Here is a 24546-nt window from a genome sequence, read left to right on the forward strand (position 1 = left end):
TAAAGAAACAATATTACAAGAAGGGCTTTTGTGTCACAGCTCTCAGTCAGGAGGCCCAGGTTAAAATCCCATCTGCTCCAGAGATAAGTAGAACATCCTTGACAGTTTGATTAAAAAGAAACTACAGGGAGGTGAAGAATTGTTTTTCATATTGTGACATCTGGATTTTGTTTGATTTTATTTACCTAAGTTTGTTTCGACTGCCTTAAGTGTTTGTACTGCAGCATTATGATGTTAAAGTTACATGTTTTTATAATGTTGCCAAATAAATCATAGTAAATTATTACCTATTTTTATAGCATTACAAGCAGGTCACCTTAAGAGAGACATACATCGATTGCAAACATAAAAGCAAGTTGTCTATATGTTTTTTTTTTGGTATTTGATTTAACGTTGGCTTGTTAAGTTGATAAATATAAATCGAATACATGCCATTTTTTAGAATCAAAATTTTCCTGGCGCTGTCATGGAAAGCTGATACTCTACCATCATAATTGGAATGAGCAATAACCAGCAAGCAAATTAGTGCCGATCTCACTGTGGCCTATACTTGCAATAAAAAAAGTCAAAGTTATTATTGCACAGAAGAAGGTAATTGAGCTTATCAAGTGCATGCTGACTGTCTGTTGAGCAATCCAATCAGCACTATTCCCTCAGTTTGCCCCTGTATCCCTTCAAGCATATTTATTTCAGTGTTCATCAAGATTTATGATCTTCATCATTTCTGTTTCCACCACCTTCATATTGCCTTGCTAACTATGTTTTCAAAATGCCACATCACTTCCAAAGACACATGTCCATGAACCTTCAGATTCTTCTGTCCTTGTACAATGTTTAAAATACTGCTGTTAAGTCTATATTGCTTCTTCCTACCCTTTCTGATGAAAGTTATCCCCTTGCATTTCTTTGTTAAACTTCAATTGTTACTTGTTTACCTGTACGGCTAGCTTACCTGTGTCTGTTTGAATTGGTTGGTTCTCTGTCTGCCACATCTGATTGGATATAAAGTGCTCTAAATTAAACCTCGTTCTTGTTATTTTCTCTTTACAAAACAACCACACAGATTCTTTAATTTCTGTTATTCTCTTTCATTCATCATGCTATGAACCACTTTACATGTAAGAACACATTTCATTCTTTTAAGTGTTTCTTCACCAGTTGACATTCAAGCAAAATTATCTTGTATTTATCCAGAATGCTGAAATACTTGGTGATTCCATTTGTTTCCTCTTTCCCATAATCTAACCCTGAATATGATCAGTTTATAATAGGTATTTTGCAAATGTGTCTACATTCACAATATATTAAACTTATTAAGTCTAAATAACATACACTTGTGCCAACCCTTTCCTGCTAATAAATTGCTATGACCACACTTACAATAGAAATAACCAATCTATACTTACCTTACTATACCATAATAACATCCTTCACCAATGGTGAAGTTGTAGTGTTTCAGTTTTGTATCCCAGAGCTCTTCAACCTGCACACAGATGCATGCAGCTATCAATTTGACTGTTCCACTTCCCAGATGTCTTTAAGATTAACATTCACTATAAATGCAATGTAATGGCAGTATTATATAAGTCTGATGAATTAGAGGCTGATTTCATATTGTGCCAATTATACTCCCCATGTCTCACTCCACTTCATCAAATTGCCGCATTTGACCTTGACACCCCAGTTGGGAAACTGATCTAATTGGAACAGACAGATGAGGATTGATAGTTGTCCTCCTGGCTGAAGTATCTCAAACACAGTATATTCTCAGAATAAGGGCTACTTATTTAAGGCTGAGATATGGATACATTTCTTACCCTAAAGGCTTATAAACATTTGGAAGTCTGTACCCCAAAAGTCAAAGATTCTCCATCACCAAATATATTTAAAGCTGAGATGGCCAAAGTTTTGAAACAAGATATGGAGAATGGGCAGGAAAATAAAGTTGATGGAGAAGATCAACCTTAGTCATATTGATTAGCAGAGCAGACTAAAGGAAGTGTATGCTTTGCTTCTATTTCTTACCTTCCAGGTGTAAAGCCACAGTGGAATTCTAAATAAAGTTGACCATTAAGAATTTCTAGTTGGTCCTTGTAGCTTGGCTAAATCCAAGATAACTGACCAAATATGTAAACACAGTTTTTCATCCCTTGCCCTCATCTTCACCTTTTCTGCAGTTGTATATTCCCTTGGAATTTGCAAAAAAAAAAGCAATGCAATGTAAACACTCAGCCATTTGGAGAAAAATATTCTTAAAATCCCACTCCAGTCACCACCAGTGATCAAAATCAGTGGAGATTTCAAGTTAGATGAAGTGACAACATCTTACATCATCCTTGAGTATGTTCAAGCAGCTCTAGCAAAATTGAAGTAAATGGAAATTAGGAAGATAACTGCACTGTTTAGAGTCATGACTCGCACAAGGAAGATGGTTGTGATAGTTGGAGGCTAATCATTTCAGCTGTTTCATCAATGACCTTCTCTCCATGAGGTCAGAAGTGAGTGTGTCCGCTGATACTTGGACAATGTTGAGTTGTATTCACAGCTCATTTGATTTTGAAATAGTCCATGTTCATATACAGTAATTATGGAAAGTATCCAATGGTTGGTAACATTTCTACCACATTTGCCAGGCAATAACCGTCTTCAGTGACAGAACTTGACCATTTCTTTTTAATATTCAACATCATCATCTTTGTAGAATCCCCTACCCTCAATATCCAAGAGTTGCCTTTGATCAGAAACTTAATTTGGACCAGCCATAAAAACACCCATCAAAGAGTAGGATAAGGGTGGTGATTTCTGCACCAGTTATTTCATTTCCTGAGTCTCCAAAAGCATGCCCACTATTTATAAGGGATAAGTCAGGTCTGATGAAGCAGTCCTCATTTGTCAAATATGTGTAATTCCAACAACATTGAGATAGCTTGACAATCCAGGTCTACAAGATGCCCCCTAATAACCATATAGGTTCCTTAAGCATTACATTATGACATGAAGCTGTGCCATTCAGAAGATTGGCAGCAAATGCAAGGGAACATTATCGCCTGCAAGTTCTGCTCCAAATCATACATCATTCTGACTTGAAGCTATAGTACTGTCACAGGATCAAAATCCTTGAGCTGCCTAATGCAGAATAGGTGTACCCACATCAAATGGAGTGCAGTAATTCAAGAAGGCAGCCTACTGGCATCTTCTCAAGGACAATTCGGATGAATGACAGATGAAACTTTCTTTTATGGATAGGCTGGGTGCAATGTCTGAAATGTGCACAAATTTTCTGAGACCAATAAATTTCATGCTGATTGTTATTTTATTTCCCCATTTATTTAATCCTGGTTCAGATCACCAAAAGGCAAACCTCAGTGTGTGCACTTTTATTCTTGTGTGCACAGTTTTAAAATGCAACTGTTCCAGGCACAAACCTCCACTCACCTTCAGTGGAAATGCAGCAAATCACAAAGTGATGTAAAATTACGGGGACTCAGCCTCATGATTCTACCACTAGTTACTTGTCTTGAACTAAGATTTGGGTATTCCTGGGCAAAAAGTCAAGGAAAATCAGCACTTCTGAAATAAGCTAATCCTGGTTTAAAACTATACATATATATTTTATATCACATGAACATTGTGTAGCATCAAATTAGAATTACATTGCATTTTTGTGCAAGCTTGCTCTTTTGGCAGGAGTTAATCCGATCAACATTTTTCAGTAGACCCCATTGTACAGTGATGTACAGTCCTAATTTTGTCTGTATTTTCTAAGATATTTTATTTCCACAAGATAACTAACGTGTAGGCTGGTGAATAAATTATATGGAAGGTCAATGTGAATCAAGAAAAAGAACAAAAATTGCTGGAAATACTTGAGTCAAACAGCATCTTTGCAAAGAGATTAAGATCACGGTTTAAGTCAAAACTTTAACTCTGTTTTCTATGTATGGATGCTACTTGACTGCCGCGTATTGGTGTGTAACAGAATAATCGGAGTCAGAGTTGCTGTAGCAATGCTTATTTTTACATGCATTTGTAGTTTGGAGCTATGGCTGACTTCAGTCTATCTCAGTCGAGAGTGTGGTGCTGGAAAGGCCCAGCAGGTCAGGCAGCACTCGAGGAACAAGACAACCGACATTTCGGTCAAAAGCATTCCTGATGAAGGCTTTTGCCCAAAACGTCGATTCTCCTGCTCCTTAGATGCTGCCTGACCTGCTGTGCTTTTCCACACCACATTTTCTTTTTAGATTACTTAGTGTGGAAACAAGCCCTTTGGCCCAACATGTCCACACCGACCCGCCGAAGCGCATCCACCCAAATCGCCTACATTTACCCCTGCACCTAACACTAGGGCGGCACGGTGGCACGTTGGTTAGCACTGCTGCCTCACAGCACTTGGGGACCCGGGTTCAATTCCCGCCTCAGGCGACTGACTGTGTAGAGTTTGCACTTTCTCCCCGTGTCTGCGTGGGTTTCCTCCGGGTACTCCGGTTTCCTCCCATGGTCCAAAGATGTGCAGGTCAGGTGAATTAGCCGTGCTAAATTGCCCGTGGTGTTAGGTAAGAGGTAAATGTAGGGTTATTGATGGGTTGCGCTTCGGCGGGTCGGTGTGGAGGACTTGTTGGGCCGAAGGGCCTGTTTCCACACTGTAATGTAATCTAATTAATCTACAAAGACTACGGGCAATTTAGCGTGGCTAGTTCACCTAACCTGCACATTTTTGGACTGTGGGAGGAAACCAGAGCACCCGGAGGAAACCCACGCAGACACTGGGAGAATGTGCAAACTCCACCCAGTCAGTCGCCTGAGGTGGGAAATGAACCTGGGTCTCTGGCGCTGGGAGGCAGCGGTGCTAGCCACTGTGCCGCCCACATTCTGTACTCTGATCTCCAGCATCTGCAGTCCTCACTTTTTCTCTTTCAGTCTACCGTATGTGATCATGAACTCCTGAAGTGGGACTCAAACTCAGCACTGCTGATTCAGAAGGTGTGACACTGCCTGCTGTGCCACAACAGTTCCTATCTGCTGAGTATTTCCAGCATTTTCTGTTTTATTTCATATTTACAGCATCTGCAAATTTTTATTTTTGTAATATGAATTACATATCTATCTACCATTTATATTTTAAAAGCCTACTTGAAGGAGTCTCTAATGTAACGTATTGTGATTTACAGCAAAAGTTTGGCAAATCCTATTTTACTTCGTATGACTTAAAGTTGTTATGGAGATAAAAACTTAGAAATGCGGTTCTTTAACATACAGTTCTGCACGTTCTAAACCATTCTAAACTAAAAAGCATTCATGCTATATTAGCGAGATTTGAGAAGATGTGTAGCTCAGGTTGAGGTTCTGGATGTAGGTTTGCTCGCTGAGCTAGAAGGTTCATTTTCAGACATTTCGTCATCTTACTAGGTGACAAATGAGCCTCCAGATGAAGCGCTGGTGGCATGACCTGCTTTCTGTTTGTGTTTAGGTTTTCTTGGGTTGCTGATGTCATTTCCTGTGCTGATGCCACTCCCTGGGGTGACGTCATTCCCTGTTATTTTTCTCGGGGTGGTAAATGGGATCCAAATCAATATGTTTGTTGATAGAGTTCCAGTAGGAGCTCCATGCTTCTAGGATTTCTGCCTATTTAACCTAGGATTTCTAGGGCAAACATGCAGAAAACTAGCCACCAGGATACATGAACATCAACTAGCCACAAAAGAAATGACCCACTCGCACTAGTATCCTTACATACAGGTGAGGAAGGACATCACTTCGACTGGGACAACACATCCATCACACTAATCTTGACTCTAATCTCCAGCATCTGCAGTCCTCACTTTCGCCTAGATATTGTTGGCAGATGAGTATAGAGTGAGTTGTGAATATGCAAGGGTGTTTTTCAGTTGTAAAGATATATAATTTTAAGACTGATCTCTCTTGTGAGATTATTAAATTTCATCTGACGCTGATCCAGATTCTCAGACTGACACTATTTGACCGCCTCTCAACTCCCATTTCCTTTTGAACACCTTGTCTGGAGGTCTGTAAAACACTGGATGGCAGCAAGATTTCTATTTGTTGGACAGAAGAGCAGAGCACTTCCTCAAGCAATTCCAAGATGAAGGCTGTACACGATGGGTTCACGACCCAGTAGCAGCGCACATTTCTGACCAGGTTGCCTTCATGAATGTGAGATTTACTTAGATCTGACCGTCCTTATTTACCTTATCTGACAGTCACATGCAAAAGACACTCTCCCTTCACTTCCTCTAAAACTTCCTGTGAACAAAGAAGCATACTTTCAAAGCTCATCTTTGCTTTGTATCAGTTCTTGTTTTGTCAGCTGCACATTGATGGTGTGGAAGCCTTTGTGGTTGATGAATCCTCCGAAATGGTGTGGAGCACTGCGATTGTCATATCCAGCAGACAGCGATGCTGTGCACCTGTGGAAAGTCAGTGAATGCCCCAAGTCTAAAAGCCTGCTCACTTAATTTTATTCTGAATCAAGAGAGCTTTGGGAAATTACTATTAATGTATCTACACTTCCTTTATCTATTTCTGTTAATCATGTGTTTGGAGATCATCAAGTACTGGAGATCACCTTGGTCCTATTATTTTTTCATTTATGATTTTTACCTTGTATTGAATCCACTTTATTCCTTCTCTTGATTTATTTAATCTTCCTTGTATTTCTTTTTATTTTAACCTCTGCCATTTCTTTACTCATAGCAATTTTTGAATATGTATATCGTAAATGAGGCCACATTTCCTGAACCACTCTTTCTTTCTCAACATTTTTATAAAAGCTATTAGGTTTTTTCCCCCCACATTCCCTTTCCCATCCTTAATTTATATCTTTTTGCTTTGAAAACTGGCTTTCATTTTGCCAGTCTACAGGGTTTGTAGACACCCACATCTGAAGAGTGAATTTAAAAAAAACTTACCTTATTTAAAACCTTAGTTTGTGCTTCTCCTTTCTCTGTTGCACTAAATATCACATTCAATCATTTCATGTTCTTTGTTGGAATTTTAAAATGGGATTAAAAACCTCAAAAAAAAAAATTTCACACTCTTGTCAAGTGATTCTTTCAATATCTATTGTTGATTTAAACTTGTAAAGCCCTTGTCACCAATTCAAAATCTATTGACATAAAAATTGCAATTGAAATTCTAATTAGGAGGGTTTTTTTAAATGGCAATTTTTCAATTTCTGTCTGCCTTTCCAAAGTTAAATATTTCTCTCTCTCTTGGTTGACTGACAAATGAAATTTCACCCATTTGCACGCTTAATGGCATTTACTTTCAAGTTGTTGGTTCTTTCAAAGCTGATAAGTTGCTGGATTTTAATACTCTTCCTCGTTATTTTGATTTGACTGCTCAAAATTGGCAAATAACTAATAATTAAAACTTATTTCTAAATTGACAGACATACATTTACAATATATTTATAATATTTTATACTACCTACATTATGTAGACCTATTTAGACAATAGGTGCAGGAGTAGGCCATTTTGCCCTTCGAACCTGCACCGCCATTCAATGTGATCATGGCTGATCATTCCTAATCAATATCCTCTTCCTGCCTTATCTCCATAACCCTTGATTCCACTATCTTTGAGAGCTCTATCCAACTCTTTCTTAAATGAATCCAGAGACTGGGCCTCCATTGCCCTCTGGGACAGAGCATTCCACACAGCCACCACTCTCTGGGTGAAGAAGTTTCTCCTCATCTCTGTCCTAAATGGTCTACCCCATATTTTTAAGCTGTGTCCTCTGGTTCAGCACTCACCCATCAGCAGAAACATGTTTCCTGCTGCCAGAGTGTCCAATCATTTCATAATCTTATATGTCTCAATCAGATCCCCTCTCAGTCTTCTAAACTCAAGGGTATACAAGCCCAGTCGCTTCAGTCTTTCAGAGTAAGGTAATCCCGCCATTCCAGGAATTGACCTCGTGAACCTACGCTGCACTCCCTCAATAGCCAGAATGTCTTTCCTCAAGTTTGGAGACCAGAACTGCACATAGTAAACCAGATGTGGTCTCACCAGGGCCCTGTACAGCTGCAGAAGCACCTCTTTGCTTCTATACTCAATTTCTCTTGTTATGAAGGCCAGCATGCTATTAGCCTTCTTCACTACCTGCTGTACCTGCATGCTTGCCTTCATTGACTGGCGTACAAGAACACCCAGATCTCTCTGTACTGCCTCTTTATCTAAATTGATTCCATTGAGGTAGTAATCTGCCTTCCTGTTCTTGCCACCAAAGTGGATAACCATACATTTATCCACATTAAACTGCATCTGCCATGCATCTGCCCACTCACCTAACTTGTCCAGGTCACCCTGTAATCTCCTAACATCCTCATCACATTTCACCCTGCCTCCCAGCTTTGTATCATCAGCAAATTTATAAACTAAATAACTTTTAGAACCATTTAAATTTTCCCCTTTCGTCTAAAAATAGATTATTAATTATATATTTGACTCAATATTTCATTTTGATCAGAATAGAAGAATATAGTGCTATTACTGGCGGAAAATGCGGTTTTGCTTTAAATCCTAAGATGTAAGATTTGTGCTGAGTCTGTCATAATCATCTTGAATTTCCCTGGCAAATCTATCAACTTCCTTTATGAAACCCAAAACAAATTGCTCCATTTTGCTGGGTTTTTTTATAATGGAGATTGGGAAATTCCTGCATGAATTTTATCTCTCAAAAATTTACCATGTACCTCCCCATGTTTGGTATGGTTCTCCCTGCACCTCTCAATTTAAAACCTGAAAATATCATAACAGGACCTTGTTATGACTGTTAGTAAAAATTGCTTGGGTCTGATGATTCCAGTCCCCTTTCTTTGTCTATTCTGTAGTGTGATAGCAGGATTAATGGCTAACCTACATATCCCTGAACACTATGGGCAATTTAGCGTGGCTAACCCACCTAACTTGCACATCTTTGGACTGTGGGAGGAAAGCAGAGCACCTAATGGAAAACCACTCAGACATGGGGAGAACATGCAAACTCTACACAGTTGAAATTATTTGACACCCTAACTTGGCTTCCAAGTCATGTGCATTAATTCATGTGAAAAGTACAGCTGTGAACATAGTCAAATCTTCAGGTCCATCAAGTTGGTCAGTAGGAATGGTGATTCAATAAGTTGTGGGGGGGAAAAAAGCATTGTCAGGAGGTACATGAAATCACAACAAAAGTGTTTTATATAAAGGTGCTGTGTGGCGGTGGATGCTTTGGCTGAAATGTTGATACTTTTATAGGTAGTTATTCTGAGAGGCAAACATACCTGCTTACTTTCAAGATAAATGCTGTTACTCAGTTTCTTTGAAAGGACAAATAAGCTTAAATTGTTTGAGTAGTCATTAAATCCTAAACATTACAAGTATGCCAGCATATTGTAAAATGGAGAACTCAGTGACTAATACTGGATGTTTGGTGACTAATGATGTCCAGTATTATCTGTTTCACAGTTACGTAATTTGAATCAATATGAGTTGGAACGATCATACAGCTGTATATTTTTTGCATTCACTCATGGAATATGGGCACTTTGAAATGATAACCAGTTGATGCTTTATCTACCTTTTAATTTTCTTTTGTAACACTAAGTTTCACATCCTCAAGTTCTGGATTAGTGGTGTTGGAAGAGCACAGCAGTTCAGGCAGCATCCAAGTAGCTTCAAAATTGACGTTTCGAGCAAAAGCCTTCATCAGGGCTTTTGCCCGAAACATTGATTTTCGAAGCTACTTGGATGCTGCCTGAACTGCTGTGCTCTTCCAGCACCACTAATCCAGAATCTGGTTTCCAGCATCTGCAGTCATTGTTTTTACCTCTTCACATCCTCAAGTACCTATCCAACTCATTTTGAATCTATAACCTCAGACTATTGACACATTTGTCAAGGGAATTTTATTCTCTATCCATATCATTCCATCAGCTTAGACTTCATGGAGGCCAATTCTTCCTCTTCACTATTCCAAAGAGAACAGATCTAGTTTATCCAATCTCTCCTTATAACTGATAACTCTCCTAGTAGGCCTTCCTGATCACCTTTTATAAGACTTTTATGCCTTTTTCCTTAAGTAGATTCACAGAGCTGATCACAATATTCCAGTTGAAGCTTTAATAGTTCTAGTATTATCTCTTCTGTTTTTAAATTGAAGGGACCTATATTCTTTTTATAACCACCTTATCGATTTCCCTCGCCATCATTAAGGATTTATGTACAGGCACCAAGGTTTCTCTTCATATACTGTTTTCAGAACTCTGCTAGTTATAGTAAATAATTAATAGCCTTTGCACTTGAGTCCTTCCAAAGATCTGCACTGCACTCTTCTCCACATGAAACTCTATTTGCCATATTTTGCCCATTTCATCACCTCTTTGTCATTCAAATACATCTTGTTATTTGATTGCTGGCTGCTATTTTGCCAGGTTTTATATGATATGCATATAGCAACCATGTGGTGTGCCATTTTGGAATCATAAATTATGAGGAGAATAGTCAATATGTTAATATGATGTTTACAATTCAACACCATTACTTCAACTTATTAATTACATTGCAATATAATATAATGTTAAGTGGATTGATGGGGAGTGACAATCTGAAAACATGCCAGCAATCCAAAAGATTGATGTTAAAACATTGGCTTCTTTGAGTTTATTCAATCAGCAATTGTGTCATACAGATCAGAAAATTCTCAATTCCATTCCAAATACATTCTCTTTGCTAATCTTAGCCAGTGTACAAGCTACTGCAGTGTAGAAATACAATTTGATTTCCCACCATAATCTAGGCAGAAGCTAAAGAGTAGCCTAATTACAGTTACAAAATGAGCCAATATTTATCCGTTAAAGCTCACGTTTGAATGTTGGTTTGTTTTGCAATTTGTACCAGAGGGAAGCCACCACTTATGAAACTGCTCCAAGAAACAATGAACACATTTAAGAAAGTTTTAAAGAAAGGAAAACAATGTTTTTTTAAAAAAGAATATAATGAGAGTTGCAACGCCATCATTTAGCTGTTTGCAGGGCCAATGCAGTGCTTCTGAGAACATAGTCATAGAACGTAGCCAGGAAGACTAAAGATAAATTTTCAACAATTATACAATTTGTGTTTAATAAGTTGTAATTTTTTTGCATGGAAATTGCATGTACTTTCTAGCAATAAATCTGCATGTTTCTTGAATTAAATATTGTTCTGTTTTATTTGCATGGCTTGATATCTTTCTAATGATTTTATTGTCAAAAATGTGCAAATATTCACTACTGTTGCAAAATTAGAGAATAACGTAGTGGGGTCAGTGTTATGAACACTGCTTTTCTTGCATTACATGTATGATCTAAATGTCAGCGTGCAACACAATTTCAAAATCTGCAGATTACACAACAGTTGGAAGTATTGTGAGATGGATGGTAACAGACTTTGAAGACATAGGTTGGTGTAATTTGCAGAACAAGTGGCCAATTAAATTGAATGCAGAGAAACATGATTTGATGCTAAAGAGCAATGTTATCTACTAAAACAATCGTAATGTGGTTGCAGGATCAAAGTATCCTATGATAGGTTGTATTTGTATACAGATCATTAAAGTTGGTAGGGCAGGTTGAGAAGCTGGTTAATAGGTATAGGGCATCTTTGGAATCATAAATTGAGGCACAGACAACGAAAGCAAGAAAGTTGTGGTGAATCTTTACAAAACACTGGTCCCGCCTTAAGTGAAGTTTTGCATTCGAGTCTGCACTCATACTTTAGGAAGGATGGGAAGACGATGAAGAGGATATAGAAAACAAAAATCTTAAGAATGATTTTAGCATTTAAGAAGGGACTTCAGGTATGCAATTATATTGGTGAAGCTGGGCATGTTCCCTTATAAATGAAAGTTGAAAGAATATTATAAACAAATTACCTGAATAACCTAGGTGGGGAGGAGTTCTGTCTGTTAGTGAAAGGGTTGAGAACCAGACAATTTAAATCGATTAGCAAAAGAACCACAGGCAGTATGAGGAAAGTCATTTTTACACAACCAGTGGTTAGGATCTGGAATGCAGCTCCTGAGCATCAGATGGAAACATTTGTCAATAGCTTTCACAAGGGAATTGTTTAATTATCTGAAGAGGAACAATTTGTGGGGTCATGGGGACAAAATGGATGAATGGGAGTCAAATTTGCAGAGAGCTGGCATAGACATGTACGACCAAATGACCAGCTTGGCTATAATCATTCAATTATTCTATCATTTCTGCTTAATGAAGCTTTGTGTCAGTTATTATGGAGCAAAAGACGAGTGTTCAACCCATCATGTTCATGCCTGCTCTCTAGAGAGCTGTTCAGTCATTCTTGGTTCCTAGCTTGATCATAGTATCCCTCGTTTGTTTCCCATAAGTATTCATCCAGTGTCCTTTTGGAATTGTTGATCATCTCCACTTCCACCATTTTTGGAGGCACTGAGTTCCAAATCATTACCATTTGCTGTTTAGCAAAGCTCTTCCATGATCCTCTGCATCTCCTGTCCAAAACCAGAAAATTAATACTGCCACCAGCTTATTGAAACAGCATTTCTTTGTCCACTTTATCTAAACCTACCATAATCCTGGAGACCTCTGTCAAACCTCCCTGCAGTCTAGCTTCACCAACCTATCATTGTAACTTGGGTCCCTCACTCTGGAACTATTTGTGATAATCACCTCTACATTTTCTGAAGGCCCTTTCCATCCTTACTAAATGTGTAGTGCCCAGAACAGAGGTGCAATATCCTGGTTGTGGTCTAGCCAGAACTTAATAACGGTTAGGTAACTTTACTGCTTTTATGCTCAATACTTCTATTTATGATGCCTAAGGGTCCTATGTTTTTTTAACTTGGAATGTAAATTTCAGTACCCATGTGATGGCAGTGTCTCAAAGCCTGGTGGTGTATAGTACCAAACAGGATATTACCTTGGGCTGCTTGCAACAAGCAAGGTGCTGACCGTAACCAGCCAGCACTTGTAAAGCTCATTACAAAATGTATGACATTAATTGTGATTCTGCAGTTGGATGATATTTGCAAAAGAATCCTGAGTGTACAAAGAATTATGCTGACATCAATTTAGGATTCTTGATTGGGCTCAGAGTTTGACAAACTTTAGTATATTGGAGAAGAGGTGATAGTCTAGTGGTAATGTCACTAGACTAGTAATCCAGAGCTCCAGACTAATGTTTGTGGATATAGGATCAAATACTATGAAGATAGAGGATGAAATTTAAATTTTCTATAAAGCTGTAATTAACAACAGGCAGAATAGTGAATCAAAACTAGAGGACGAAGGTATAAGGTAAAAGGGGAAAGAGTTTTTAAAAAAGACTTGAGGGATAACCTTTTCATGCAGAGGGTGGTATGTGTATGGAACGAGCTTCTAGAGGAAGTGGAGGAGGCAGGTACAATTACAATATTTAAAAGGCATCTGGATGGGTCTATGAATAGGAAAATATGGATTAAATGCTGGCAAATGGGACTTGGTCAGATCAGGATGTTTGATCAGTGTGGATGAGTTGGACCGAAGAGTCTATTTGCATGCTGTACGACTCTTATAATGAATGATGTAAAAATTCCATTTGGTCACTAGTATCCTTTTGTGCATGGAAATCTGGCATTGTTACTGGTTTGGCCTGCATGTGAATAACATTAATTGTACTCCATGATTGCCTACAAAACCATTCAGTTCAAAGGCAGTTAGGGTTGGGCAATGCCAGTGAAGCATAAATACAATTAGGGATCTTTTTTGTTTGAAAGCCATGGATACACAGCCATTACAGATGGGAAGAATGTACACATACTATGCCAATTTAAACTCTACAAAGCAGGTGGCAAGCATTGCCAGCTTTATTTCTGAGGGCAATGCCTTGACCAATCCGAGTCAATGTGCCTCATGTAAGCTTTAAATAAAGCTTGGCAATTAACTGTCAGACATCAGAAACTGGTGCGCTCACCATAGCATCTCCTCTATGAATTGGAGTTTACTTACCATCCAATCAGTGCTGAATTCTCACATTGTTTAGATGCTGCTTTTCCTTTATTGCTTGAGAGTTGTCCTGACCAGTGTAAAATGTAAAACTTTGACAGAATGTGCCTTTTCTTTCCAGCAATGCTCCAGGTCTATACTACCAAATTGCTATTTACACTAGATATATGCTTACACTTTTTTGTGTGAATAGTGATAGACTCTTCTAAGTTTATTTTTGAACACTTTAGTAAAACTTCACTTTGAAGAATAATATTTTTATCTCAGTATTTAAAAAAATAGTTATTGTAATAAGTTTTTCAAACAAATCATTCTTTTTGTACAAATATTATGATTGTTCATTGTCCTAAAATTGTCCTAAAATATCCAAATAGATATTGAGTCATTTGAAATATTTAAGACTGATATTGCTAGATTTTTGTTACTTGACAGTACCAAGGGATGTAAAGCCAGAATGAATAAATGAAGTTGAGATGCAGATAACCATGATCTAATTGAACAGGGGAACAAGCTAAGGAACAAAGTCAGCTAGTTTGGTATCTAAGTTCTTCCAGTTCCAGCCTGGGGAATGTAGGAGTCATAGCTGCTTCTACCAAATGGTGCCTAGTGTGTGAACAGAAACTGCCCTGACAATTAATGTGACAGTATCAGTGTAATCTCTTTAAGGAAAATTGGGGTTCACAAAGATCACCCTCAATGACTTTTTTTTAACATCATTTTCCTTGTGTGCCTAGTTAAAATTGAAACGATTAATGATTATGGGCCATTTAGATGGCATGGTGGCAGTGGTTAGCACTGCTGCCTCACAGCGCTAGGGACCTGGGTTTGATTCCTGCCTCGGTTAACTGTCTGTGTGGAGTTTGCATATTCTCCTCATGTCTGCATGGGTTTCCTCCGCGTGCTCTGATTTTCTTGCACAATCCAAAGGTGTGCAGGTTAGGTGATTGGCCATTCTATATTGCCCATAGTGTTAGGTGCATTAGCCAGGGGTAAATATAGGGTAGGGGAATGGGTCTGGGTGGGTTACTCTTCGGAGGATCGGTGCGGACTTGTTAGGCCAAAGGGCCTGTTTCCATATTGTAGAATATCTAATCTAATTTGCTTCATTCTACCTCCAAGCCACAAAATGTTACCTTTCATAATACAGTACTGTTACAGAACCAGTCTTTTGCAATCACATAAATGGAAAATAATTTTACTGTAGTATCACTGCCACTGGTGTGGCTGATAATGGGCAACTGAGTACTCGCCTTGTTAATCTGTGCCACCATGTTCCTTTCCTCCATATTCATTTTGCATGGTGGTCTGGATGTCTGACCACTGATTGCTTAATGTTGCAAAGGGGCATGATTGATTTGGTGAAAAAGAAAACTGGCAGAGTTCAGTCTGGAAACCTGAGATGTCCTCCATTTTGAAGATAATAAAGACAGATCAATGTCTTCTAAATGATAAGAAGCTAAAGAACTATGAATGAGCAGAATAATTTGTGGATCAATATACAGAATTCGCGAAATAGTGGTGGGCCAGTTAAATAAAATGTTAAATGATAGATACTAAACTTTATCTGCAGGTTCTAATTAGACTGTCTCTGCTGGTCCTCAGATTCATCCCTTATGATTTAAATTTGCTGCCTATCTCTGTTGATTGGTAGTTTATGGAAAGAACAGTATACAGCACAGGGACAGACCCTTTGTCCTTCCAAGCCAGTGCCGACACATTTTGCCCTTCCATACGAAAACTGTTTTCATTTGCAGGATTTGTATCTCCTCCAGTCCCTTCCTGTTTATGTATTGGTCCAGGTGTTGGCTGAATGCTGCTGTTGTGTCTGCTTCCACCACCACCTCTGGCAACACATTCCAGATACTCGCCACCCATTGTGTGAAAAAGCTGTCTTGCACATTTCATTTAAATTCATCCCCTGCACTTTGAACCTATGTGCCCTAGTACTTCCCACTCTATCCATGCCATTCACAAACTTAAACTTTTATCAGGTTGCTTCTCAGCATCCTGCGTTTCACTGAAAACAAACTTAGCCTATCCAACCTTTCTTCATAGCTAAAATCCTCCATAGCAGGCGACATCCTGATCATTTTTTTTCTGTACCCTCTCCAAAGCATCCACATCCTTCTGGTTGTGTTGTGACCAAAACTGTATGCAATATTTCAAGTGTGGCCGAAATAAAGTTCTATAAAGCTTCAGCATGACTTGTCTATCAGTGCACTCAAAGCCTCTTTCAATGAAGGCAAGTATGCCATAGACCTTTTTTTTTACTACCTTATCTACCTGTGCTGCCACCTTCAATGATCTGTGGACCTGCACATCCAGTTCCCTCTGCATATCAATACTCCTAAGGGTTCTGCCATTCACTGTATGGTTTCCACCTATACTTGACCTTCCAAAATGCATCGTCCCCCGTTTGTCCACATCTTGGCCTGCTTGTAGGAAACACCACCGTCAAGTCAGAACATACCGGGAGACATCCTGACACGGGTTCTCAGTATTTATCCCAGCTTTCCTGACTGAACATACCATCGTGGAACACAGAGAGACAGTGATAGCACCTTCCTGATCTGTATGCACTGTTTCTCCTTGGTAGCTGAACATTCAGAGGAGTTGAATGGGCAATTTGCAATCTGCATTAGATTTTGTGTTGCATAATTAAAATTTGATGACAGAAATGCTGTCATAGATATTATGCATTATATATTCTGGACAAAGACTAACAGCCACATACATGTAACATTAAAAATACCCCCAAAAAAGAGTAACTTTTATCAGTATAAGAATTTATTTAACCTGATGTTGCTGATGAAGATTTCACGACAAAAGAATGCTGATATTGTGTTGAAGAAGCTCAGGTAATTGAATTATAGCACTAAATTACCCACCTTTGGTGGAGAGAACCAAATTTGACTTTTCTTCATTTTCTTTTTAAAGATTGTTCATCAGTTCACACTAGAGAATATAGTAGACTGCGATTAAGAATATCCTTTATCAGCACTAGGCCTTAATTAACTAGTAAATGTCCCAAGCAGGCTGCACTTGTTAATTCTGATTGAGAGACAAAAGAGCTTCATTTCTACGGCTCTTAAGAGGTATAACTTAACCGTGCAATCTTTTATTGTCGATATCTTAATTGTAAAACCCTTATTTATTTGAGTACTTTTATTACACCCACCCTTGACCTTCTTTGCTCTAAAGAGAATAATTCCAGTCTCCCCACAAAACTAAATTATCTATGATCCCTCTCCAATAAATCTTCTATCAACCCTCTCCAAGGTGTTGAAACCTTTTCAAAATGCTCTGGCCAGAATTGCACACATGCTGGCTATTGTCCTCATATGCTTTGGAGGAAAGTTTTGTGCTTTTTGTGTATTTGCCAGCAAATGTCACACTCTAATGACATCTTCCCATTTTGTTTATTGCATGTTACATGCTAAGTCATTAAAAGCAAATCTGTATAATTCACAGGTATTTGATGAAGCCACATATTAATAAGTTTGCCTCCTTTCTATAAGACAAGTTCTTATTGCAATACCCTGAAGTGGATTTGAATAAGATGAGGAATAACTCTCTTTACCAGGTCCTATGAATCAGGAAGCCCTGGAGATTCCAGGCACAGACCTACGTTTGGAGTATCAGGGATGGAGAGTCAGGAGGATTGGAGCATCAGTGTCTTTGCTTTTATCTCTTTCGTTCTATGAGTGGCATGGTGGCTTAATCATTAGCATTGCTGCCCCACAGCGCCAGGGACCCAGGTTCGATCCCAGGTTCAATTCCAGCCTTGGGCGACCTTCTGTGGGAGTTGACATATTCTCCCTCTCTCTGCGCAGGTTTCTTTCCACAGTCCAAAGATATACTGGTCAGGAGCATTGGCCACGCTAAATTGCCTATAGTTTCCAAGGATGTATAGGCTAGGTGGATTAGACATGGGAAAATGCAGGATTGCAGGGACAGGGGAAGGGTCTAGGTGAGGAGGACGTAAATTGACACTTCAGTGTCCCAGTTTACAAGAGAAGGATCTGAGAACTGCTGCTGCATTATTGCAGAATATAGAGGCTTCCAATTTTAATTTTTTCATGTTCTCAATAAGGTTTTGATTGTCTGCAGTCCCCAAGGCTTAGAATGCAGAAGTCCTTGTTGCCACTGATGGCAATCTTTCTCCAGTATCAAACTATTGACATTGTAGCTCTGCCCTCCAGCTTCTCCTCTAGCCTGGAAGAGGTGTGCAATAGCATTGACAGAAAAATGACTGGATAGGTGCTTTGTTCACAGATGTCCTGCGACCTACTCTTGTGCTGATTGTTGGAATATATTTATCCCTGTGGGAATAGATCTGGCACTATGCAATCCTGATGAAGGGCTTTTGCCCAAAACGTCGATTTCGAAGCTACTTGAATGCTGCCTGAACTGCTGTGCTCTTCCAGCACCACTAATCCAGAAGCTGCATACATGGCCCTCTCTCACAAGAGTAGTGCATTTGTGCCACTGTAAAACTCTTCTTCCATAGCTGTTTGGGTGTTAATTAGTTAGGTGGACTCTGACAACAACTGAAATGGATCTGTCTACAGTGAGAGATCACCCACCAATAAGATCCTCAGTGCTCTCCTTAGAATAAGAGCAATCTTTCAACAGCAAAGCTGAAAGCACAAGGGCAAAACCATTAGAAGGACTGGTATTAGGAAGAATAAAGTTTTTTTAAAAAACAGGGGTAGTACCAGGCTGATGATTTAGTAAATTTCCTTTCATGGCTGGAGTGATTCGGGACTGCTTTCTTGCCCACCTGTTGTGAATGTTGTGGTGCTGTGGGCCAGCCTAACTTTGGGGAAAAAACTGAAGAGGAAGCAGGTTATTAAGTTCAGAAAAGGAACACTGTGTGGTTGTATGCAGATAGGTTCAATAGCTGCAGAGTTTGCAATGTCAGCTGCTATTTGTCTTCTATGAGTCAATTAAGGATGAAAGGACTTTGCAGAGTTAGGATACTATTTCAGGTGAAGCACACAGAATTGCTAATTGACAGCTTCCCTGTCATCTGTCTTCTCTTCATCAGAGCCAAGTCCATGTTCACTGTCGCTTCATCTCCAGGGTCCACTTGGCAAATTCATGGATGCCACCATGGACTGGCAACTTCGAGGGTTTCCTTTTTTTTCAGAATCCCAACATCAATATTTGTTGAGAGTGTAGAATACATAATAGCCCCTTGAAAACTATTAAGTAGTTTTTATTATCAAGCAGAAATCCATTCACCAACTGGTTTTGTTGGAAAAACATGAACACAATGCCTTAACACATGATAGCATGGCACCACCCAGACAACAAGAATAGAAACTGAATTATTCATGTGACATGATATGTGACAACTCCCTGATTATTGATGTAGCTGCCCCAAGGGAAGTGTCCTGTGGTGGCCTGAGTGCAATCGATGACATCCTGTCCTTGTGAGAATCTCAATGCTACTAAGCCAATAGACACATCACATTGGTCCTTTGTCGTACAAGCCCTTTAGAAGATTGTGTATGTTACTTCATTTGTGAGGTTTCAGCCAACTGGCTGATGTATGCATGTCAGCTCCTGCAGCCTGGAACAACCTAGAGGTGACAAGGTCAGCGCCCACGAAACATTCCAGTCCACCATCTGTTGTGGACTCCTTATCTGGCTGCATCTGCTGACAAGGTCAGGAATAATTTTGAAACCTGAATGAAACTACCTTTGATACATCTAGAAATAAGTGGTCATAATTCCTTTGTACACCTTTGTGGAGTTTACTGGCAGCTTTCCATCCCCTGTCTGCATTCTTTCCCCTTCCTGGCAGTCTTCCTGCAGCTTGTCCTGCCTCCTCCACCCCTTCAACTTCTAATCTTCTTGCTCTTTGTGCTTCCTTTATTCTTCCTCCAGCATTCAGTTAGGATATAATGCAGAGAACCAGTCTGTTTTATCCTGAGTGGTCTGTTCTTAAGACCTGGACTTGCCTCTCCCCACCTTACTTCACCTAACTTTATTAGCATGTATTTTTCAGATGTGTTTGTCTATCTTCCCTTAAATGGATTTGTACTATTTGTCTTAATCAAATGACAGCCATTTAACCTTATGACAGTAGGTTTCACAGTCTAATCACTCTTTGCTCAATAGGTTTCTCCAGACGTAGTTCTTTGATAAAGCAAAGAAACTGCAGATGCTGAAGATCTGAAACAAAAAGAAAGTGCTGGAGAAACTCAGCAGGTCTGGCAGCATATGTGGCAAGAAAGCAGAGTTAATGCTTTTAGTTCAGTGACCCTTCCTCAGGACTGATAGTAGCTAGGAAAAGGTGGTATTTATGCAGATGACAGAAAGATAGGGGAGACGGAGTGAGTGAATAGGTGGAGACAGAGCCCAGAGAGTGACAAAGATAAGCAAAGGGAATGCTGATGGTGAGCCAGGGAGGAGAAAAGCCAATAATGGGGACAATGAGTAGGTGAAAATGGGTTGGCAATGCTGAAAGCAGCCCATATTATGACGTGGCCTGAGCTGTGCGGGTGGGTAAGGAATGTGAAAGGTGGTGTTCAGGATCTAAATTCATTGAACTTGACATTGAGTTCTGAAAACTGCTGGGTTTCCTAATGGAATGTGATATGCTGTTCTTCCTGCTTGTGCTGAGCCTTACTGGAGCAATGCACTGGGCCGAAGACTGAAGTGTTGAGCAGGTAGCATAGTGGTGTATAGAAGTGGCAGGCAACTGGAAGCTCGGTCATTTTTTGTAGACAGAACACACTTCCTACACTTATGTCCTCACCCTTTCCCTTCCCGCACCACTAGCCTCTCCATCCAAAGGAACATAATTTGTCATTTTTATCACCTCCAGGGGGATGCCACCACCAGACGCACATTTCCTTCCCCTCCCCCTCCCCCTCCCCCATTTCACAGGGACCGTTGCCCTCAGGAAATCCTGGTCGACAACTCTTCCACTCCCCAATTTCCCCATTCACCTTCCCATACAATTGCAGCTGGTACAACACTTGTCCATTTACTTCCTGCTTTCTCACTATATAAGGCCCTAGAACACCTTGCAGATGAAGCATTGATTTACCTGTATTTCACTTAATCTACTGTATTGCTGCTCACAATATGGTCTCTACATAGGGGAGACAAAACACAAGACTGGGTAACTGCTTTGCATAACACCTGCATTCTGCCCATAACCCTTTTTGATCTACTCGTTCTCCCCATTATCTGCTTTTGTTTTCCCTTGGCTCATTATCAGCCATCCCTTAGTCTGAGAAAATTGTCTTTTTCTCTCTCTCTCTGGGCTCTGTCTGAACCTATCTGCCCACTCTTGCTACCCTGCCAGTGGAGATGCCAGTGTTGAAGTGGGGTGGATAAAGTTAAAAATTACACAACACCAGGTTATAGTCCAACAGGTTTATTTGGAAGCACTAGCTTTCGGAGCGCTGCTCCTTCATCAGGTGGTGTCAGAAGTTACATGTTAATAAGGCAATAGTATTTCACTAAAGTTTTGTTTTATATTGTCTGGAGTAAGGTTTTTTTTTCTATCCAGACATATCATAAGTGTCCCTCTAAATATTTGCTTGTTTCAAGTCTAGCCCAGATTCATAGTGAAAACTGAATTCACCGTCAATTTTGTTGTGCCCTCTTAAAATTAAACCTGATGAAGGAGCGTCGCTCCGAAAGCTAGTGCTTCCAAGTAAACCTGTTGGACTATAACCTGGTGTTCTGTAATTTTTAACTTTGTATAGAAATCCATTTGCATCTATTGAAGTTAGTTAAAATCATTTTTATGTGACTGAGATGGCTCCAGTAATGTTTTTGACTCTTAAAGAAGCAACATCATGGGAAACATTGTTTGAGTATTTATGTATGAAGAGTATACAGAGATCAAAGAATTAATCCATACCTATGGAATTAACCACATGTTCCATATTCTGTGCATTGTTTGGGTGTCCAATTTGTATATTGGTCAAGAATGACCTGCAAAAGAATTGCATTAAACATCTAGATTCAAATTACTTCTGTTGCATACGAAATAGGATGTACATATTGGAGACGAATTTCAACACCTCACTAATTCTTTATTTGATCCAATTAACAAAGTCATGTTATTTAAAAATTAAATTGCTTTTGTTTACTGCTAGGGCATAGAGTTCAGTAGACATAGTAATTGTTTTGAGCTTTTTCTATATTTGTTCTGTGGCTGTCTAAATCACTGGAAATAATTGCCTTCAAAAATGCTTCACCATTTCTGTTCCACAAGAATGTATTTGTGTTTGCATTCAATTTGTATTAGTTGCTAACTAATTCAAAAATGGAGGAAAAAAAGTTTTTGAATGAAGTCTAATGTGCATGTTTACCTAACTTTGCAATGTAACTGTGCTTCACATAGATTGTATTCAGCATGATTACTAACCTTTTTCCCATTCTTTTCCCACCATTTATCATTATTATACATCTTCCATATTTCTGATGCTCCGTACATCTGTTCTCCATTTATGCTGCAGTGTGATCAGGACCAATGCATTCAGAGCACTAAATTCGTTTTGCAGGCAGCAGCCACACCGCTGTTACAGAGTGAATCAAGCCCAATGAATGAAGAGCTCCCTGTCCCAGGGAAAATGACAATTTCTTCTCCATGTGCCACGTTGACTCTTGGGCAGCCAACACCTCCACCGTCTACATCAAGCCTTGCAACAGAAACCATATTAGCAGATACATTGCCATTGAAGGAAGCATGTGAAGGTCACCACTTTCTTACGCCAGAAGAGGCTCCATCACCTCCTGGAATGCTCACCCCAGGTAGCCCACTGACTCACAGCCACACAATGCATGTCCTGAATGCAGTCACCCAGGATTCAATGCATGAGGATTCAGTTCGTGGCCTTGTCAAGCTTAGCTCAGTTTGACACCTCTTATGGCCATTTTAATCTTTCCCAATTCCAGATGTTACCTGGAACTGTCAAAAGATTATCAAGAAATTGCACCATAATCCCATCACAAACTGACGTGAAATAACAGATAATCCCTTCTACCCTGTAATGAAGAATATGTGCCATTATGTGAAGAAGAAAATGTGTGTGCTCATGAGTAATTCAGACTAAGAAGCAACACTTCACTGACTTTTGTTTTATCTATGAAGCAATGGCAAAAGACTTTCAACTGCACCCAGATATTGTACAACAGTGTAATTTCTATTGTGCTATATTTTCAGAAACTTGTGACACAGTGGAGATTGGTAGGAATGACTCATGACCTGTTGAATTAAAAAGTGAGAAGATGGAGTGAATCAGTTGTTAAACTCAGCATGAAAGCTTTACTCATCTGAACATGTGAAGGTGGTTAAAAGTGAATAATCACAAGGTCTTTTGTTGAAGCCTGTTTTGACTGCAGTCTAGGATACTGTGTTGCATTGTAAACAAATGTTACAGACCAGTGTAAAACTATTGAATACATGATTCGGAGATGCCGGTGTTGGACTGGGATGTACAAATTTAAAAATCACACAACACCAGGTTATAGTCCAACAGGTTTAATTGGAAGCACACTAGCTTTTGGAGCGACGATCCTTCATCAGGTGATTGTGGAGGGCTCGATCGTAACACAGAATTTATAGCAAAAATTTGCAGTGTGATGTAACTGAAATTATACATTGAAAAATTGATTGTCTGTTAAGCCTTTCATCTGTTAGAATACAGTGATAGTTTAACTTCTTTCATGTGTAAATCACAAAACTCTTTTTTTTAAAAGGGTTTATAAGATCTAAAGTATTGAGGGCTGCTATTGTCTCACACCATATCATTTATCTCTTTCTGTGAAGTGTTTGAGAAGGAACTGTTCTGTGCCATGTCACCATTTAAATCTGGTGATATTTATTTCCTGTGGACATTAATAAATTGATTTCACATTTTATTCTTTAAATCCTTGGCACTTGTACGTAATGGAATTACTGTGCTCAGCTAGAACAAACTTCAAGTCAATTTTCTAATGCAATATCTGTCACATTGAGTTTTTGCCGATACAAGTCTTGTTAAATTCATAGAACCATACAGCACAGAAGGAAATTCTGCCTATTGCCATCTGGTGTGTTCTGTGGTGAAACTGGTCCTCCTGGGAGCAGATATGGTGGAGGTGGAGGAATTGGTAATACGGGATGGCATTTTTGCAAGAGGTAGGGCGGGAAGAGGTGTAATCCAGGTAGCTGTGGGAGTCTGAGAGTTTGTGAAAAATGTCAGTGTCAAGTCGGTCGTCATTAATGGAGATGGAGAAGTCCAGGAAGGGGAGGGAGGTGTCAGAGATGGTCCAGGTAAATTTAAGGTCAGGGTGGAATGTGTTGGTGAAATTAATGAATTGTTCAACCTCCTCGTGGGAGCACGAGGTGGTGCCAATGCAGTCATCAATGTAGCGGAGGAAGAGGTGGGGAGTGATGCCAGTGTAATTATGGAAGATGGACTGTTCTACGTAGCCAACAAAGAGACCAGGCATAGCTGGGAACCATCTCTGACACCTCCCTCCCCTTCCTGGACCTCTCCATCTCTATTAATGACGACTGACTTGACAC

General features: G+C 39.5%; 1 protein-coding gene across 2 annotated transcripts in view; it reads left to right on the plus strand.

The window, feature by feature from the left end:
• The window catches only part of zdhhc14 (zDHHC palmitoyltransferase 14), a 203085-nt gene extending 179188 nt beyond the window's left edge, over positions 1-23897 (plus strand). Inside the window, exon 9 of one of the 2 annotated variants that reach the window (XM_072581069.1) lies at positions 22493-23897. In XM_072581069.1, coding sequence (XP_072437170.1) covers positions 22493-22894 — 402 coding nt within the window. In that variant the 3' untranslated portion in view covers positions 22895-23897. The remainder of the gene's footprint in view (positions 1-22492) is intronic. The other variant, XM_072581070.1, reaches the window with a different exon arrangement.
• Positions 23898-24546: the final 649 nt, after the last annotated feature.

This window comes from Chiloscyllium punctatum, chromosome 11 (assembly GCF_047496795.1).
Source record: "Chiloscyllium punctatum isolate Juve2018m chromosome 11, sChiPun1.3, whole genome shotgun sequence".
Classification (NCBI taxonomy): domain Eukaryota; kingdom Metazoa; phylum Chordata; class Chondrichthyes; order Orectolobiformes; family Hemiscylliidae; genus Chiloscyllium; species Chiloscyllium punctatum.